Source organism: Nerophis lumbriciformis, linkage group LG03, assembly GCF_033978685.3.
Source record: "Nerophis lumbriciformis linkage group LG03, RoL_Nlum_v2.1, whole genome shotgun sequence".
In the NCBI taxonomy this organism is placed as follows: Eukaryota; Metazoa; Chordata; class Actinopteri; order Syngnathiformes; family Syngnathidae; genus Nerophis; species Nerophis lumbriciformis.
In genome coordinates, this window is record NC_084550.2 from 35,257,471 (window position 1) to 35,279,048 (window position 21,578).

Sequence of the window (21,578 nt, forward strand, 5' to 3'; positions counted from 1 at the left end):
ATGTCAACAAAAGTTGATTTATTAAAAAATTAAGCATTGAAAGTTTAAAAAAAATATTAATATATGACTTATTATTAACACTTTAATGACTGAGACCCTTTTGGGTCCCCTGGTTTTTTTTAAACGACCATTGCTAAAAAAAAAAAAAAAGAATCAAAATCAGTGCTGTTACGAATGATTTACCTCGTTAAAACTGCAATTAGTTCACATCAAATATTTTACTTTGAACATTTTTTGGGGGTAAAATTTTGCATATTTGTATTTTTCCTATTTAATTAAGGGTTTGACTAAAAAAGGTGATAAAACATTAAAAACAATTTGAACTTTATGTCAACAGAAGTTGATCTATTGATGTTGAAAGTTAAAAACAATATTAATAAATGACTTATTATTAACATTTTAATGACTGAGACCCTTATGGGTCCCCTGGACCTTTAACGTTCACTAGTATTGAGGGGAGCCCTAATGGGTACAACAATACTGTACTGCTTTTCAAAATAAGAACTATCCAAATGGCCACCGCATGCTTTTATTTTTCAGTTCCTCGGTGGAAAATGTTTGGACCCCCCTGGTCGAGCTGAACACTCTACTTGAGTCCTTTTGCCAAACGCTATTATTACCAGCGGGACATCAAGGGCGCCGCAGGTCTTTGAAGTGTACATCTTGTCATGTGACCCCTTCGCCGAGGTTGCACTTTTGTAAAATATGATGAGATCCATCAAATGCACAAATTCTGGCAACTGTCAACGTGGGTATGTACACTTCATTAGGTACACCTAGGTCTAATGATTAGGTACACCTAGGTCTAATGAGAGAGCTACATTGTTCTAGGGGCAAATTTATTTAGAAAGCTGCTTTGAACTGCTTTTTATTGATTACTGTACATTTATTTAAACAATACAGTGCATCCAAAAGTATTCACAGCGCTTCACTTTTTCCACATCTTGTTACGTTACAGCATTATTTCAAAATGGAATACATTAATTTTTGTCCTCAAAATTCTAAACACAATAACCCCGTAATGACAATGTTTTTTTTTTTTATTTAAATATTTTTTAGATGAAAACCACCACTTCCCATCCAACCTGATGGAGCTTGAGAGGTGCTGCAAAGAGGAATGGTTAAATGTGCCCAAAGATAGTGTGCCAAGCTTGTGGCATCGTATTTAAAGATATTTGAAGCTGTAATTACTGGCAAAAGTGCATCAACAAAGTATTGAGCAAAGGCTCCATGTGATTTTTTTAATTTACATTTTTTAATACATTTGCAAAAAGTTTTTTAAAGAAAACACTTTTCACATTGTCATTATAGGGTATTGTGTGTCGAATTTTGAGGACAAACATGGATTTATTCCATTTTGGAATAAGGCTGTAAAATACCAAAATGTGGGAAAAGTGAAGCTTTTAGTACATGTTCCTCATAAAATTGCATTTTTTTAAAACTTAAATATTATCTAATAATGCAACAAATATACTATTACAACAAATATATTATCAAAAATCGTTTTATTGTTTTGTTAAAATAGAAATGAATAATTTGTATCTGCTTGACTTACAGTATGATTTAAAAAGCAGGTCATGCATCAAATTATACACTGCAAAAAGGATATATTAATATATCATAGTAATAATACACAATATATAATAATATATAAATAATAATATTTCACAGCAATGTCGTTTTTACAGCATTTTACCTTAAATGAAAAATAACTGTTTTTGACGGTGACATTTTGGCAACTGAGCTGCTGTTCTTTTACTGTGAGAAAATGTGATACCGTTTTGCCATTTACAGTAAAACACTGTAAAAACTCCAATTGTTTTACAGTAAAAAAAAACCCAAAAAAACCTGACAGCTCAGTTTGCAGAATTTTACCGTAAAAATTCAGTTTTCTATTGACAGTTACAACATTTTACAGTAACATGCTGGAGACTGAGCTGACAGTTGACAATGTTTTTTTAGTTACAGTAAAATGCTTTAAAAACCACCGTGAATTTTACTTTATTTTTTTACCCTAAACCATCCATCCATCTTCTTCCGCTTATTCGAGGTCGGGTCGCGGGGGCAGCAGCCTAAGCAGGGAAGCCCAGACTTCCCTCTCCCCAGCCACTTCGTCCAGCTCCTCTCGGGGAACCCCGAGGCGTTCCCAGGCCAGCTACCGGTCGGACGTGCCCTAAACACCTCCCTAGGGAGGCATTCGGGTGGCATCCTGACCAGATGCCCGAACCACCTCATCTGGCTCCTCTCCATGTGGAGGAGCAGCGGCTTTACTTTGAGCTCCCCCCGGATGGCAGAGCTTCTCACCCTATCTCTAAGGGAGAGACCCGCCACCCGGCGGAGGAAACTAATTTTGGCCGCTTGTACCCGTGATCTTGTCCTTTCGGTCATAACCCAACGCTCATGACCATAGGTGAGGATGGGAACGTAGATCGACCGGTAAATTGAGAGCTTTGCCTTCCGGCTCAGCTCCTTCTTCACCACAACGGATCAATACAGCGTCCGCATTACTGAAGACGCCGCACCGATCTATGAGGGGCCGTTAGGGACATTATTCAGAATTACCTCTTACATACACTACTGAAATGCTCTCACACAAACAACTGAAATCTTTTTCTTTTATACACTACTGAAACACTCTTATAAACACTACTGAAATGCTCTTACATACACAACTGAAATGCTCTCACATAAACAACTGAAATCTTTTTCTTTTATACACACTACTGAAAGACTCTTATAAACACTACTGAAACACTCTTATAAACACTACTGAAATGCTCTTACATACACTACTGAAACACTCTTATAAACACTACTGAAACACTCTTACATACACTACTGAAACACTCTTATAAACACTACTGAAATGCTCTTACATACACTACTGAAACACTCTTATAAACACTACTGAAACACTCTTATAAACACTACTGAAACACTCTTATAAACACTACTGAAACGCTCTTATAAACACTACTGAAACACTCTTACATAAACTACTGAAACACTCTTATAAACACTACTGAAACACTCTTACATACACTACTGAAACACTCTTATAAACACTACTGAAACACTCTTATAAACACTACTGAAACACTCTTACATACACTACTGAAACACTCTTATAAACACTACTGAAACATTCTTACATACACTACTGAAACACTCTTATAAACACTACTGAAACATTCTTATAAACACTACTGAAACATTCTTACATACACTACTGAAACACTCTTATAAACACTACTGAAACATTCTTACATACACTACTGAAACACTCTTATAAACACTACTGAAACATTCTTACATACACTACTGAAACACTCTTACATACACTACTGAAACACTCTTATAAACACTACTGAAACATTCTTACATACACTACTGAAACACTCTTATAAACACTACTGAAACATTCTTACATACACTACTGAAACACTCTTATAAACACTACTGAAATGTTTTTGTCTCACGCACACACACACACGCACACACACCTGGAATTATTTTTCACTAGTATGTATAAACGGATTTCACCTGTGTGTGTGTGTGTGCTTTTTACACGTGCGTGTGAGAGACAACAATTTCAGTAGTATGTGTGCAAAGATTTCAGTTATGTGTATGAGCGCATCTTACCAGTGTGTATGCAAGCATTTTACCAGTGTGTGTAAGAGCATTTTACCAGTGTGTGTAAGAGCATTTTACCAGTGTGTGTAAGAGAATCTTACTAGTGTGTGTGAGCGATGTTGCATTCCGGTTCCGGTCACCAATAATCCCCGCCCCTTTTCAGACAAGTTCTTTTTTTTTTTTTTTTTTTTTATATTTAAAGCCAAGTTGTTGACAAAATGTCTGCCGACAAGTCGCTTAACCGAGGTGGGAGCTCCACTTCATAATTTGAGGGCTTCAGCGGAGAATATAAGAACACTTTCAATGCAACAAGGGTCGCCCCTGCAGGACGCGGCACCTGAGCGGCCACACAGGTGCCTTTCTCCTCCCGACAGCCAAGCAGCCTGGAGCAAATGTTACCTTGCGAGTTTACACTGCAGCATCATCAAGTGCAACGTTTCAGTTCATGGACATTGAAGCAAGAGGAGGAAAAGGTAATTAGACATTATTTATTTCTAAATGATTGTTGAATCCCTCGAAATGTAAGGTGACATGGCATTGTAGTGCGCTACAATGGTAACATGTCGAAATGTGAGTCACGTCGTGGTACGTCAGTAGCTAATCAAATACTAATGATAATGGATTACAATTATTTAGCGTTTTTCTATCGCCTTGCTAAGGGGTCCCCAAACTACGGCCCGCGGGCCGGTTACGGTCCACCAACGTCCAACATCTGGTCCGCTGGAAAAAAAAAAAGTTGTATTATTATTTTCAATCTGTCTTTTCTAATCCATTTTTTGGTGTGCCCTAGCCGCTCAGGCAAATCATATTGTCTAAAAATGCATTTCCCTGTATGACTTATATTGTCTTGGCTGTTTTCATGTGATCTGATTGTTACATTCTTATTCCAGAGTCACCACACAGCTGCGTGACCATTTCAACAAGGACAGAATAAACAACCTCTGGATTCATGGAACTTCTCTGCACACAAATATATTAATTGGAATATTCAATCAATTTTACATAAACATATTAAATATCCTTTTTTTTTGCTCAAAAATGTTCCTTATGCCTCATTGGCGTTGTTATGCCTGTTTTAGGGGGGCTCAAGCCCCCCTAAAATATTCTTAAGCCCCCCTAAATAATTTGGGGACAATTTTTTTTTTTTTTTTTTTTACAAATACATGCCGACATATTCATTATAAAGTGGCCCGAATATGAGTTTAAATAAATAATTATATAACCTGTCATTATTCACTCAGTTTCCCCTCACTTCATAGCGTAAGGTAGAGAGCCCCTTTAGTGCGTCGGTATCCAATCCATTCCACTTGTTCATATAGAAAATGCCCACATCACTCAAAATCCAGTCCGCATTTTCTTTGCGACCTTGCATATATATATATATATATATATATATATATATATATATATATATATATATATATATATTTAAGAAAAACCCAGACACCATCTTTGTAGTCATTTTTCTCCTGCGTGGACTTCCGTCTTCCTTTACAATGAGTGAAGCTGCACGAAACCTTGTGTCTGCAATTGTAAATAATTTAGTTTTTAAGTTTTGTGTTTCTGGTAGAGTCTATATAAAGTAATATACATTATCCTATTGTTAAAATAATGAAAAAAACATAATTAAATATATTTGTTTTATTGTATTATATTTTCAGAGGGAGGAAAAACCAAGACATTTAATATCAAATGTAAAATTAATAAATACATAAAAAGAAAAAGAAAAACAATGGTTAAAAGCCATTGTCCCGGGGAGCATTTCATTTCGTCACGTGCATTTTTTTTTACCGTCCCCGGGACTACGTTAATCTCCAGCCCTGGAAGTTACATTTTATTGTTTGCATTATTTGTTTCAGCATTGCACTTTGAAGATGATCCCTCAACTCTTTGACAGCTTTGGCTCTTTTTCAGATCAGCAGACGGACTCTAAGTCTTTCTTATTTACAGTATATATAAACCTTTCTCATTTCTATTCAGACTTCCATATATATTTAATTTCCTTAACGGCTTGCCATAATATATATATATATATATATATATATATATATATATATATATATATATATATATATATTATATTTAAGCCATATTAACCCGATCCAGATATTATTTTAATTCAAGTAACTAAGTAATATTTCCAGGGCTTTAATTTACAACCATTTTAGTCACATATGTGCCCAAAATGTAATCTGTGCAACTTCAAAATATTTGGGAACAAACAATTATTGTATTGTGAGCTAAAGTGGTGGCATTAGCCTCTATGTTGTGAATTAATAACATAAAGGCTAATGCCACCACTTTCATTGTGTTTCAGTGTATCGTGAAGGATCATGCAAGTAATTGTTTCTTGTTGATGCTGTAAACAAAATATCACTGTGCAAAGCCATGTTTGTTGTTGTACTGAACACAGATTGAAAATAAACCGAATGAAACAATAATAATAACAATGAATTATTTATAAGTCTTTGTTAGCCGTTTGTGAAGTGTTTTGCTCGTGCGCTACGTTCGCTCGCATCCTGTGAATCTCCTGGGGGCTAAGCCCCCCCTGTCCTTAAAAGCTAGTGACGCCCCTGTTATGCCTTATTATTTATATACTTTTCAATGCTTCTTGTAGTCAGACAATGTATATTGTTTGTCTAAAATTATAGTTTAAGTTAATGTGTTAATATTTACACCTAGCCTAAATACAATAATCATAAGACAAAAAAATTGTGTAGCACAAACATTTGGGACAAGTTTGGGGAGATTTTGACAAAGTGTGTGTGATGGTGGGGGCTGGATGACATTACTCGTCAGAACATAAAATAACTTAAAAACCTCAACGGTAGAAACATAAATGTTTACAGCACAAACATATTGCAGTGTTATTTTGATATTTGCAATAATAAAGTGGGCAACTTCATATTGTCTGTATAACAGGTTCCTTATTTATTTATTTTTTTTACAAAATTTTAACTTGCAGAATACACTGCACAAGAGAAGAAAACATTTTAACAAACCTTTTATATCACATGTTGTTCACTGAGTAAAGTGCAGAATTGAAGTGAAAATGTCTATTCCATAGTTGCCATCATTTTCAAGTGGTTTCACTTGTTGAAAAAATGTTTACATCTATGTCTGGAATTACACACCGACAAGTATTGAAAGCATATGAATAATAAGACATAAGGAACCTTTCTGAGCCAAAAAAGGTTGTTTTCAACACACTGTTGAAAATAATAATCACAATGTTCCAATGTGAAATTGATTGAATATTCCAATTCATATATTTGTGTGCAGAGAAGTTCCATGAATCCAGAGGTTGTTTATGGTCACGCAGCTGCGTGGTGACTCTGGAATAAGAATGTAACAATCAGATCACATGAAAACAGCCAAGACAATATAAGTCATACAGGGAAATGCATTTTTAGACAATATGATTTGCCTGAGCGGCTAGGGGACAGCAAAAAATGGATTAGAAAAGACAGATTGAAAATAATAATACAACTTTTTTTTTTTTCCAGCGGACCAGATGTTGGACTTTGGTGGACCGTAACCCGCCCGCGGGCCGTAGTTTGGGGACCCCTTATCAAGTCGATAGAAAAACGCTAAATAATTGTAATCCATTATCATTAGTATTTGATTAGCTACTGACGTACCACGACGTCACTCACATTTCGACATGTTACCATTGTAGCGCACTACAATGCCATGTCGCCTTACATTTCGTGTGATTCTACAATCATTTAGAAATAAATAATGTCTAATTACCTTTTCCTCCTCTTGCTTCGATGTCCATGAACTGAAACGTTGCACTTGATGATGCTGCAGTGTAAACTCGCAAGGTAACATTTGCTCCAGGCTGCTTGGCTGTCGGGAGGAGAAAGGCACCTGTGTGGCCGCTCAGGTGCCGCGTCCTGCAGGGGCGACCCTTGTTGCATTGAAAGTGTTCTTATATTCTCCGCTGAAGCCCTCAAATTATGAAGTGGAGCTCCCGCCTCGGTTAAGCTACTTGTCCGCAGACATTTTGTCAACAACTTGGCTTTAAAAATAAATAAATAAATAAATAAAACTTGTCTGAAAAGGGGCGGGGATTATTGGTGACCGGAACCGGAATGCAACATCGCTCACACACACTACTAAGATGCTCTTACACACACTGGTGAAATGCTTGCATACACACTGGTAAGATGCGCTCATACACATAACTGAAATCTTTGCACACATACTACTGAAATTGTTGTCTCTCACACGGACGTGTAAAAAGCACACACACACACAGGTGAAATCCATTTATACATACTAGTGAAAAATAATTACAGGTGTGTGTGTGTGTGTGTGTGTGTGTGTGTGTGCGTGAGACAAAAACATTTCAGTAGTGTTTATAAGAGTGTTTCAGTAGTGTATGTAAGAATGTTTCAGTAGTGTTTATAAGAGTGTTTCAGTAGTGTATGTAAGAATGTTTCAGTAGTGTTTATAAGAGTGGTTCAGTAGTGTATGTAAGAATGTTTCAGTAGTGTTTATAAGAGTGTTTCAGTAGTGTATGTAAGAATGTTTCAGTAGTGTTTATAAGAGTGTTTCAGTAGTGTATGTAAGAATGTTTCAGTAGTGTTTATAAGAGTGTTTCAGTAGTGTTTATAAGAGTGTTTCAGTAGTATATGTAAGAGCATTTCAGTAGTGTTTATAAGAGTGTTTCAGTAGTGTATGTAAGAGCATTTCAGTAGTGTTTATAAGAGTGTTTCAGTAGTGTATGTAAGAGCATTTCAGTAGTGTTTATAAGAGTGTTTCAGTAGTGTATGTAAGAGCATTTCAGTAGTGTTTATAAGAGTGTTTCAGTAGTGTATGTAAGAGCATTTCAGTAGTGTTTATAAGAGTGTTTCAGTAGTGTATGTAAGAGTGTTTCAGTAGTGTTTATAAGAGTGTTTCAGTAGTATTTATAAGAGCATTTCAGTAGTGTATGTAAGAGCATTTCAGTAGTGTTTATAAGAGTGTTTCAGTAGTGTGTATAAAAGAAGAACATTTCAGTTGTTTATGTAAGAGCATTTCAGTAGTGTATGTAAGAGCATTTCAGTAGTGTTTATAAGAGTGTTTCAGTAGTGTGTATAAAAGAAAAAGATTTCAGTTGTTTATGTGAGAGCATTTCAGTAGTGTATGTAAGAGGTAATTCTGAATAATGTCCCTAACGGCCCCTCATACCGATCCGCCTGTCGATCTCACGATCCACTCTTCCCTCACTCGTGAACAAGACTCCGAGGTACTTGAACTCCTCCACTTGGGGCAAGATCTCCTCCCCAACCCGGAGATGGCACTCCACCCTTTTCCGGGCGAGAACCATGGACTCGGACTTGGAGGTGCTGATTCCCATCCCAGTCGCTTCACACTCGGCTGCGAACCGATCCAGTGAGAGCTGAAGATCCTGGCCAGATGAAGCCATCAGGACCACATCATCTGCAAAAAGCAGAGACCTAATCCTGCAGCCACCAAACCAGATCCCCTCAACGCCTTGACTGCGCCTAGAAATTTTGTCCATAAAAGTTATGAACAGAATGGGTGACAAAGGGCAGCCTTGGCGGAGTCCAACCCTCACTGGAAACGTGTCCAACTTACTGCCGGCAATGCGGACCAAGCTCTGGCACTGATCATACAGGGAGCGGACTGCCACAATCAGACAGTCCGATACCCCATACTCTCTGAGCACTCCCCACAGGACTTCCCGAGGGACACGGTCGAATGCCTTCTCCAAGTCCACAAAACACATGTAGACCGGTTGGGCAAACTCCCATGCACCCTCAAGGACCCTGCCGAGAGTATAGAGCTGGTCCACAGTTCCACAACCAGGACGAAAACCACACTGTTCCTCCTGAATCCGAGGTTCGACTATCCGGCGTAGCCTCCTCTCCAGTACACCTGAATAGACCTTACCGGGAAGGCTGAGGAGTGTGATCCCACGATAGTTAGAACACACCTTCTGGTTCCCCTTCTTAAAGAGAGGAACCACCACCCCGGTCTGCCAAGCCAGAGGTACCGCCCTTGATGTCCACGCGATGCTGCAGAGTCTTGTCAACCAAGACAGCCCCACAGCATCCAGAGCCTTAAGGAACTCCGGGCGGATCTCATCCACCCCCGGGGCCTTGCCACCGAGGAGCTTTTTAACTACCTCAGCAACCTCAGCCCCAGAAATAGGAGAGCCCACCACAGACTCCCCAGGCACTGCTTCCTCATAGGAAGACGTGTTGGTGGGATTGAGGAGGTCTTCGAAGTATTCCCTCCACCGATCCACAACATCCGCAGTCGAGGTCAGCAGAACACCATCCTCGCCATACACGGTGTTGATAGTGCACTGCTTCCCCTTCCTGAGGCGGCGGATGGTGGTCCAGAATTGCTTCGAAGCCGTCCGGAAGTCGTTTTCCATGGCTTCCCCGAACTCCTCCTACCCTAAACGCTACAGAATTATTTTTTTTACATTGTACTTAAAACATTTCTATAATCAGATGCATAAGACATTGTGAGGAACATAACGGTCCTTCATGAAAAACAAGTGGAAGACCTTTGATTGACACTCTTAACAATATGCTAATGCTAACACCGATGACATGCTGATCTTCATCAAGCATGACGTTTACCTTGCTAACCGCCTTCCGCGACTGTGTTAGCATGCAACATTTATCGATTGGCTCGTGCACGAGTTCTCAGAGGCAATTATGTCACACCGCATCATGATGCTGTTGTTCCCTAAATACGAGATGACTAATTCACTTATAAATATACAGACTGTAGTTTGACATGCAAAACAAATTAGGGAAACACATACGGTAACACTTGCACAAACTAACATGTCCGAAAGGGAGTAGAAAGAAGCAGAGCTTATTTCACACCCAACTCCGCCATTACAGCGATTACTGTACATTGTATAATGAATAAATAATGATTTGAAACAATAAATTAATTCAGGAATAGAGTACCGTATTTTTCGCACTATAAGGCGCACCGGACTATAAGGCGCACCTTCAATGAATGGCATATTTTAAAACTTCGTTCATATATAAGGCGCACCGCATTATAAGGCGCATAGAATAGACGCGACAGTAGAGGCTGGGGTTACGTTATGCATCCATTAGATGGAGCTGCGCTAAAGGGAATGTCAACAAAACAGTCAGATAAGTCAGTCAAACTTTATTAATAGATTACAAACCAGCATTCTGACAACTCTGTTCACTCCCAAAATGAATAAACAGCTGTTTTATTATTTTCCCCGAGGTAAAGTCAGTGACGTGGTGTTTTGTTTATCTTTTTGTCACGACTAGGACTGTGGCGTGGTTTGTTCTCCCGAGGTGCAAAAGATTTGGACCATACGTGGCGTAAAGGTGAATACATGATTTATTTAAACACTATAACTACAAAAAAAAGTACAAACAAAAAGCGCGCACAGTGGCGGAGAAACGACTTGGCTATGAAAACAAATACTTGCACAAAGGCAGAAACTATGAACAACAAAAAACACTAACTGTGGCTTAATAAACAAAAAACTTACTTGGCATAGAACCGGCATGAAAAAAGAGCAGCAAGGGTATTGAGGTAGTGTGGAGAGTGTGCAGAAGCATAAATGCGGGATGTCACCAGAAAGACAAACTGAAAACAATGAACTTAAATACTACAGACATGATTAACGAAAACAGGTGCGTGACTCAAAACGTGAAACAGGTGCGTGACGTGACAGGTGAAAACTAATGGGTTGCTATGGCGACAAACAAGAGTGCACAATGAGTCCAAACGTGGAACAGGTGAAACTAATGGGTAACCATGGAAACAAGACAAGGGAGTGAAAAGCCAGAAACTAAAGAGTCCAATAACTAAACAAAACAAAACATGACTAATACAAAACATGGTCACACAGACACATACTTGCCAACCTTGAGACCTCCAATTTCGGGAGGTGTGGGGGTGGGGTGGGGGTGGGGGGCGTGGTTAAGAGGGGAGGAGTATATTGACAGCTAGAATTCACCAAGTCAAGTATTTCATTATATATATATATATATATATATATATATATATATATATATATATATATATATATACACACACATCCTGAAAATATGCAAACAAAACTGTGTTTAGATAATTGATACTTCAAACTTGCATAAATAAATATTCAGGAATATAACATAACTTGGCTTCTGAGAGCTTCAAAATGTAATGAATAAAATGTTAAAGTTGTTGATAAACAAGCAATTATTTTAATAATTAAATAAGGTCATTTTAAATGAATTATTATGATCATTTAAAATTAATTATTTCAAATATGTTTATTTTAATGTATAATTCTATGGATGAGTGTAATAAGGAGTCAGAAAAAATACAAATAAAAATATAATTCATTTTGATGTTTTTAGCAAAATATAGTAAACATTTTTTTTATTTTTTTTAAATTAATATATATATTTATTTTTAGGTAAGATAAACATAATAATACAATTTATCTGTAGTCTGGATGATTTAGTTCTTGTCACCCTGTTGTCCTCCCGTCATGAAAAAAGGCTGTCCTCACTCAGGTCGCATGGAGCTGGAGGGGGCGTGGCCTCCAGCTCCGGCTGAAAATCGGGAGATTTTCGGGAGAATATTTGTCCCGGGAGGTTTTCGGGAGAGGCGCTGCATTTCGGGAGTCTCCCGGAAAATTCAGGAGGGTTGGCAAGTATGCACAGACATGACACTTTTAACAACAGCAAAGTATAACATGTAGTGCAACATTTATATCACATAGTGGAGGGGAACTTTTCCCTGATTCAATAAACAGGTAAAAAGCAGTGATACTGTTACGGTAAATCAAACGTTAGTGCAATCACAATATAGTAACACTCTAAATAGTGCAGAGCAATAACAATATATCAATAACTCAATGTTGCTCAAACGTTAATGTCACACAACACAACACACAAAATAAACATGTAAAGCTCACTTTATGAAGTTATATTTCATCGACGAATCCCTCGAATTCTTCTTCTTCAGTGTCCCAATTAAACAGTTGGGCGGATACGGCATCCAACATGCGTCTCGTCGAAGTCGTCATTAAAGGGGAACATTATCACCAGACCTATGTAAGCGTCAATATATACCTTGATGTTGCAGAAAAAAGGCCATATATTTTTTTAACCGATTTCCGAACTCTAAATGGGTGAATTTTGGCGTATTAAACGCCTTTCTATTATTCGCTCTCGGAAGCAATCCGCAATTTTCTCACTTTCGTCGGTGTGTTGTCGGAGGGTGTAACAACACGAACAGGGACGGATTCAAGTTGCCCCAGTGGCCCAAAGATGCGAAAGTGGCAAGAAATTGGACGAAATTTGTTCAAAATACGAGGCTGTGGGGAAAGCCGACGAAATGGTCAGTCGTTTGTTCCGCACACTTTACCGACGAAAGCTATGCTACGACAGAGATGGCAAGAATGTGTGGATATCCTGCGACACTCAAAGCAGATGCTGACATCAACTCCAAAACTGGACAGATCAGCTTTCAGGAAAAGAGAGCGGATGAGGGTATGTCTACATAATATATTAATTGATGAAAACTTTATTCATTACTCGCGGTTTTATGTAAATTATTATACAAAAACTGTGTTTACCAATAATTTAGCTTAAAAACATTAATTTTTTTCAATCATTCGAGTACATTGGGGTAGTCTTGTGTAATGCAGTATTTTGTGTCTATTTAGGTATGGTTAACCTGAGTGCTGAAATCATGGAAAAATATATGTTCTTAGCGCGCCTGAAATGGGCTGTCTGCACTCTCAAAGTGCATGTTGTTGCCAAATGTATTTCATATGCTGTAAACCTAGTTCATAGTTGTTAGTTTCCTTTAATGCCAAACAAAGACATACCAATCGTTGGTTAGAAGGCGATCGCCGAATTCGTCCTCGCTTTCTCCCGTGTCGCTGGCTGTCGTGTCATTTTCGTCGGTTTCGCTTGCATACGGTTCAAACCGATATGGCTCAATAGCTTCAGTTTCTCCTTCAATTTCGTTTTCTCTACCTGCCTCCTAAGCCGCTGAAATCCGAGTCTGAATCCGAGCTTGTCCTATGCGCCATGTTTGTTTGTGTTGGCATCACTATGTGACATCACAGGAAAATGGACGGGTGTATATAACGATGGTTAAAATCAGGCACTTTGAAGCTTTTTTTAGGGATATTGCGTGATGGGTAAAATTTTGAAAAAAACTTCGAAAAATAAAATAAGCCACTGGGAACTGATTTTTAATAGTTTTAACCCTTCTGAAATTGTGATAATGTTCCCCTTTAATGGAGTCAGTGTCGCTGCTGCTCTATTCCCGTGTTCTACTGCGTGACTGATCGTCTTAAGTTTGTGATGTCGTTTCGTTTTCTGTTCTTTTTTGGCTGGTTTCCTGGCGTGGGCTCGCTAGCCTCAATCTGAACCTTGGTATTTACCGTGATGACGGACTGGCAGTATGTCGCGCCTCGCCAAGGAGCAGCGAGAATACCAAGAAGCGCATATGCCAAATTTTCAAAGAGAACGGCCTACGGATCACAATTGAAGCCAACAAGCAAACCGTCAACTTCCTTGACGTCACTTTCAACCTGAGAAATAACAGCTACCAACCATTCACGAAACCCAACACAACACTCCAATACGTGCACCATGACAGCAACCACCCACCCACCACCACGAAAAGAATACCTACCGGAATCAATAAAAGGCTATCGATGCTGTCATCTAGCAAAGCTGAATTTGACCAAGCAACCCCCCCGTACCAAAAAGCCCTTGATGAAAGCGGATACAATTTCACCCTCACCTATGAACCCACGCCAGGAAACCAGCCAAAAAAGAACAGAAAACGAAACGACATCATCTGGTACAACCCCCCATACAGCAAAAACGTCTCAACTAACATTGGACACAAATTCCTCAATCTGATTGACAAACACTTTCCCAAAGACAGCACCCTAAGAAAAGTATTCAACAAGAACAACATTAAATTGAGCTACAGCTGCATGAACAATATACGACAAATCATCTCAAACCACAACAAAACAATTGCAAATGAGCTGTCGGCCCCCAGACAGAGCGACTCCAAAACCAACAAAGGATGTAACTGTCGAAAGAAACCTGATTGCCCTCTCAACGGGGGGGTGCTTACAAACATCAGTTGTCTACCAATCTAAGGTAATACGCAAGGACATTAACACATCCGACACATATGTAGGATTAACCGAGGGAGAATTCAAAACCAGATGGAACAATCACAAGGCTTCTTTCAGGAACAAAAACCTGCGAAATACCACAGAACTCAGCAAACACATTTGGGACCTCAAAGACAATAATGTTGAATATTCAATAACATGGCAAATTCTTGCATCCAGCACACCTTACAATAGTGGTAATAAAAGATGCAACCTATGCTTGAAAGAGAAAATGTTTATTATTTACTGTCCAGACCTGTCATCCCTCAACAAGCGCAGCGAAATTGTAACAGCATGCCGCCATAGACGGAAACACCTCCTAGGTAACACATGAGCCAATCACCACGCCCCTAAGCCAGCCTGTACCCACCCACTCTGTGCCCTATATAAACCATGGTATGCGAATGCTCCCATTAAAATCTCCCGATGATTGAGGGTACCCCTCATGAAACAGGCCTGTAGAGATGAAATAGTCTTGTGATTTTTTTTCCCCACACATACATATATTGCGCTCTACTACGGTATCGAGCACTATTTTTTGGATAACCTTATTAAGACATATATATATATATATATATATATATATATATATATATATATATATATATATATATATATATATATATATATATATATATATATATACACACAGACACACACACACATGTGTATGCATACATATACATACATGTATGTATATACATATATGTATATATATATATATATATATACACATATATATATATATGTATATATATATACATATATATATATATATATATGTATATACATCTATATATATATATATATATATATACATATATACTGTACATATATACCGTATATCTATATACATATATATATGTTTATATATATAAATATTTCTATGTACATACATAAGAAACCTACAATAAAAAAATATGACCATATTTTCCCAATTTGAACTTTTAACTGTACAAACATGCAGGGCAACAGTCCAAAGAGCCACACCGACCTCAGTGATGCGCGGGTTGGTGCACTTGACGTTGGCGGCGGAGAGGTCAAGCCAGCGGCTGGCGTACGGCGAGATGGGGGGGCAGTGCTGCTTCATGGTGCAGCGCCCCTCGCTGCTGCACCAGCCGCACTGGAACCTCTTCTCCGCTCGCAGGCACATGCCACAGCTGTCTCGCTGGGCGCTGCACTTGTACAGGTGCACTGTGGGAGGACACCTGGTTAAACTTGGAAGAATGTGACGGTGGTATTATACAATAATGTTACTTAAACCAGTGTTTTTCAACCTTTTTTGAGCCAAGGCACATTTTTTGCCTTGAAAAAATGCGGAGGCACACTACCAGCAGAAATCATTAAAAAACAAAACTCAGTTGACAGTAAAAAGTCGTTGTCCCAATTGTTGGATATGACTTTAAACCATAACCATCAATTTAGCTCTTGTCTCAAAGTAGGTGTACTGTCACCACCTGTCACATTACACCGTGACTTATTTTGACTTTTTTGTTGTTTTCCTGTGTGTAGTGTTTTAGTTCTTGTCTTGCTCTCCTATTTTGGTGGCTTTTTCTCTTTTTTTGGTATTTTCCTGTAGCAGTTTCTTGTCTCCCTTTGAGCGATATTTCCCGCATCTACTTTGTTTTAGCAATCAAGAATATTTCAGTTGTTTTTATCCTTCATTGTGGGGACATTGTTGATTGTCATGTCATGTTCGGATGTACATTGTGGACGCCGTCTTTGCTCCACAGTAAGTCTTTGCTGTCGTCCAGCATTCTGTTTTCGTTTACTTTGTAGCTAGTTCAGTTTTAGTTTCGTTCTGCAAAGCCTTCCCTAAGCTTCAATGCCTTTTCTTAGGGGCACTCACCTTTTGTTTATTTTTGGTTTAGAATCAGAATCAGAATCAGAATCAGCTTTATTGTCATTACGCAAGGTAACGAGATTGAGGCCATTCCATACAGTGCGATGTGTGCATCTAGGAAAACAATGTGCAAATATATAAAAAAAATATAGAAGTGCAATGAATATGGTGTGAAATGAATAGATACATGAAAAAACAAAACAAAAACAGGGTGGTTGGTAGAATGGGTTATTGCACCGAAGAGAAGGCAGTTATGAGGGACAATGGGGCAGTCCGTTCAGGATGGTTATGGCCCTGGGGAAGAAGCTGTTCTTTAGCCTGTTTGTTTTGGTTTTAATGCACCTGTAGCGCTTCCCAGAGGGCAGCAGGTGGAACAAGTCAGAGCCAGGGTGGGTGCTGTCCTTGATGATGGCACTGGCTCTGTTGAGGCAGCGGGAGGTGTAGATGTCCGTCAGAGACATTATACACTTTTTTACCTGCACACTGCCTCACCGCTGTTTCCAACATCTACAAAGCAATTAGCTACCGGCTGCCACCTACTGATATGGAAGAGTATTACACGGTTACTCTGCTGAGCTCTAGACAGCACCGACACTCAACAACAACACATCATTTGCAGACTATAATTACTGGTTTGCAAAAAATATTTTTAACCCAAATAGGTGAAATTAGATAGTATCCCACGGCACACCAGACTGTATCTCACGGCACACTAGTGTGCTGCGGCACAGTGGTTGAAAAACACTGGCTTAAACATAGGGCCGGGGACCATTCTTGGTCCTTCTAGGGCAGGGGTCAGCAACCCGCGGCTCCGGAGCCGCATGCGGCTCTTTGACCACTCTGTTGCGGCTCAGCTGCATATTTGCCGACCCTCCCGATTTTACCGGGAGACTTCCGGATTTCAGTGCCTTTCCCAGAAATCTCCCGGGGCAAATATTCTCAGATTTTCACCCTAACAATAATAATGAGGGCGTGCCGTGATGACACAGCATTTAGCGCCCTCTACAACCTGTACAAACATCATGCCAGCCCAGACACATGTTGTATGCAGTTTCTGCTTGCACACGTAAGTGACAGCAAGGCATACTTGGTCAACAGCCACACAGGTTACACTGACGGTGGCCAGATAAAACAACTTTAACACTCTTACTAATATGCGCCACACTGTGAACCCACACCAAACAAGAATGACAAACACATTTCGGGAGAACATCTGCACCGTAACACAACATAAACACACCAGAACAAATACCCAGAATCCCATGCAGCCCTAACTCTTCCGGGCTACATTATACACCCCCGCTACCCTCCCCAACCCTGCTCCCCCACACATCATCCCCCTCCCCCCCGTGCGTCGGTTGAGGTGGGCGGGGTTTGGTGGTAGCTGGGGTGTATAATGTAGCCCGGAAGAGTTAGAGTTGCATGGGATTCTGGGTATTTGTTCTGTTGTGTTTATGTTGTGTTACGGTGCAGATGTTCTCCCGAAATGTGTTTGTCATTCTTGTTTGGTGTGGGTTCACAGTGTGGCGCATATTAGTAAGAGTGTTAAAGTTGTTTATACGGCCACCGACTGTGTGGCTGTTGACCAAGTATGCATTGCAGTCACTTACATATGTAAGCAGAAGCTGCATACAACGTGTGGCTGGGCTGGCACGCTGTTTGTACAGGTTGTAGAGGGCGTTAAATGCTGTGCCATCATGGCACGCGCTTATTATTGTTGTTAGGGTAAAAATCAGCAGACGTTTGAGAGAATAGTTGCCATGAATTTCGGGAGTCTCCCGGAAAAATCGGGAGGGTTGACAAGTGTGATGCTGTCAAGCGTCCATTCATATAAAACTTGCGGGCCGCACTAACATTACATTTTCATATTAAGGTGCGGGCCGCTTGTCTGAGACCCCTGGTTTATACAAAGCAAAAAAAAAAACTTTGTATGCAGTGTTATTTCATTTTAAATTTCAAAACAGTTTTGTGGCTCCCATTATCTTTAATTTGTGAAACTGGTCAAAATGGCTCTTTGAGTGGTAAAGGTTGCCGACCCCTGTTCTAGGGGGCTCACCAAAAAATATCTGTTCTTCTGGTACTTGTAATACCCTTTTCCACCACTGGTGGCAGGAATGATAACCGAACAAATAGAAGAAGTCTGGAGCTAAAGTCATAGAGGAGTTTCTTTTGCGCAAAAATTATGACTAAAGTGGTCAAGATGTATTTATATATTGGCACTTAAATTTTATTGACTGTTTAATTAACAAACATTTATTATTCATTTATTTTAGCAAAACATAATTGATTGCCGAAAAATGCTTTAAAATATAATAGCGGAAATTATCGGTATCGGTTTCAAAAAGTAAAATTAATGACTTTTTAAAACGCCGCTGTACGGAGCGGTACATATCCGGTAAGACACGGACGTAGGGGGAAGTACAGAGCAGATGCGTCTCCCAGTCAGCAGCCCCTCCCCTTTCCCTTCCCCCACACACAACACAGGTAAAGACGACTACAGCATGAGAGGTTTACTGGCGACGCTTGATGACCTCATCAAACCGCCGCGAGCGGAGCATAACAACAACAAGAGTGTGTTGTTGCCGGTGCTGTAGCCGTGGCTAACAAGCCAGCTTGCTCGATGACTGACTAACGACACCATGTCTATGGTTTGGGATTATTCTTAAGTGTCTCTGACGAATAAAAAACTGGCAATTTGCAATGACTGAAAAAAGTTGGTTATGCGAGGAGGAACCAAGACGTCTTCCTTTAATACGAGCAATTTGATCTTCCACCTCTTCAAGAATCATAAGGAGATACACGATGAATACAAGCGGAAGATGAATGAAACGCAAACACTGGAAAAAAGAAGTACCACACAGTTGTCGCTTAAAGACTCCGCAGAGAAAAAACAAAAATACAACAAAACCCACCCCAGGGCGAAAGCTCACGTTGTGGTCAGGGACAACGCACGCAATACGGCAAAAACTACGGTGGAGTTTGGTGTGGCTAGTCTGCCCTGCATGGCGCACACTTTGCAGCTTGCAGTGAACGGAGGTGCCCTGTCTCAACACAGCATTTCAGAAGCTCTGACTGACTGCTAGGCCACTTCAAGCACTCACCACTAGCTTGCAGCACATTTGTGTTACTCATACAAATACGTTAGAGCAGGGCAGATTGAGCCCAGTTAATAATTTCCTGTTATACAGTATACCAGGCAGTCTTGCAGTAAAGGAGGACTATGTTATTGTTTACTTTATTACTCTAGTATACTCTGGACTGAAGCTGTGTGCCTTCATTGTTTTTGTAGCTGTTGTTTTGAGGCATGTTTAAAAAAAAATAAAAAATGCACTTTGTGAAAGTCAAAGTATAGTATTTCCCATAGTTGTAGTGGGTATCAGGATTATCTCAGGGAGAGCATGTCCCAAATTCCAAGCTGCTGTTTTGAGGCATGTTAAAAAAAATAATGCACTTTGTGACTTCAATAATAAATATGGCAGTGCCATGTTGGCACTTTTTTTCCATAACTTGAGTTAAAGTTGTTCTCTTATTTTGGAAAACCCTGTTAGATTGTTTAATGCATCCAGCGGGGCATCACAGCAAAATTATATATTGTGTATATTGTAGCGTCCCGGAAGAGTTAGTGCTGCAAGGGGTTCTGGGTATTTGTTCTGTTGTGTTTTTGTTGTCTTACGGTGCGGATGTTCTCTGGAAATGTGTTTGTCATTCCTGTTTGGTGTGGGTTCCTCGTGTGGCGCATATTTGTAACAGTGTTAAAGTTGTTTATACAGCCACCCTCAGTGGGACCTGTACGGCTGTTGACCCAGATGGCTTGCATTCACTTGTGTGTGTGAAAAGCCGTAGATATTATGTGAGTGGGCCTTTAAGGTTTATTGGCGCCCTGTAATTCTCCCTACGTCCGTGTACACAGCGGCATTTTAAAATGTCATAAATTTTACTTTTTGAAACTGATACCGATAACTTTGAAACCGATACCGATAATTTCCGATATTACATTTTAAAGCATTTAATATCGGGCTGTCGATATTATCGGCCGATAAATGACATCTCTAATTGTATATATTATATAAAAATATAATATAATATAATAATATATCAGTATATATTATATGCTGTTATATACAGGTCCGGTGGCCATGGATGAAGTGCTGGCTGTCCAGAGTCGGGACCCGGGGTGGACCGCTCGCCTGTGCATCAGTTGCGGACATCTCTGTGCTGCTGACCCGTCTCCGCTCGAGATGGTCTCCTGCTGGCCCCACTATGGACTGGACTCTCACTATGTTAGATCCACTATGGACTGGACTCTCACTATTATGTTAGATCCACTATGGACTGGACTCTCACTATTATGTTAGATCCACTATGGACTGGACTCTCACTATTATGTTAGATCCAGTATGGACTGGACTCTCACACTATTATGTTGGATCCGCTATGGACTGGACTCTCACACTATTATGTTAGATCCACTATGGACTGGACTCTCACACTATTATGTTAGATCCACTATGGACTGGACTCTCACTATTATGTTAGATCCACTTTGGACTGGACTCTCACTATTATGTTAGATCCACTATGGACTGGACTCTCACTATTATGTTAGATCCAATATAGACTGGACTCTCACTATTATGTTAGATCCACTATAGACTGGACTCTTACTATTATGTTAGATCCACTATGGACTGGACTCTCACTATTATGTTAGATCCAATATAGACTGGACTCTCACTATTATGTTAGATCCACTATGGACTGGACTCTCACTATTATGTTAGATCCAATATAGACTGGACTCTCACTATTATGTTAGATCCACTATGGACTGGACTCTCACTATTATGTTAGATCCACTATAGACTGGACTCTCACTATTATGTTAGATCCACTATGGACTGGACTCTCACACTATTATGTTTGATCCACTAT

General features: G+C 39.6%; 1 protein-coding gene across 1 annotated transcript in view; it reads right to left on the minus strand.

Annotated features, from left to right (window-relative positions):
• The window catches only part of LOC133583694 (plexin-A2-like), a 452,088-nt gene that overhangs the window by 156,741 nt on the left and 273,769 nt on the right, over positions 1-21,578 (minus strand). The window contains exon 12 of the mRNA XM_061937663.2: positions 15,798-15,997. Within this exon, the coding sequence (XP_061793647.1) occupies positions 15,798-15,997 (200 nt within the window). The remainder of the gene's footprint in view (positions 1-15,797; positions 15,998-21,578) is intronic.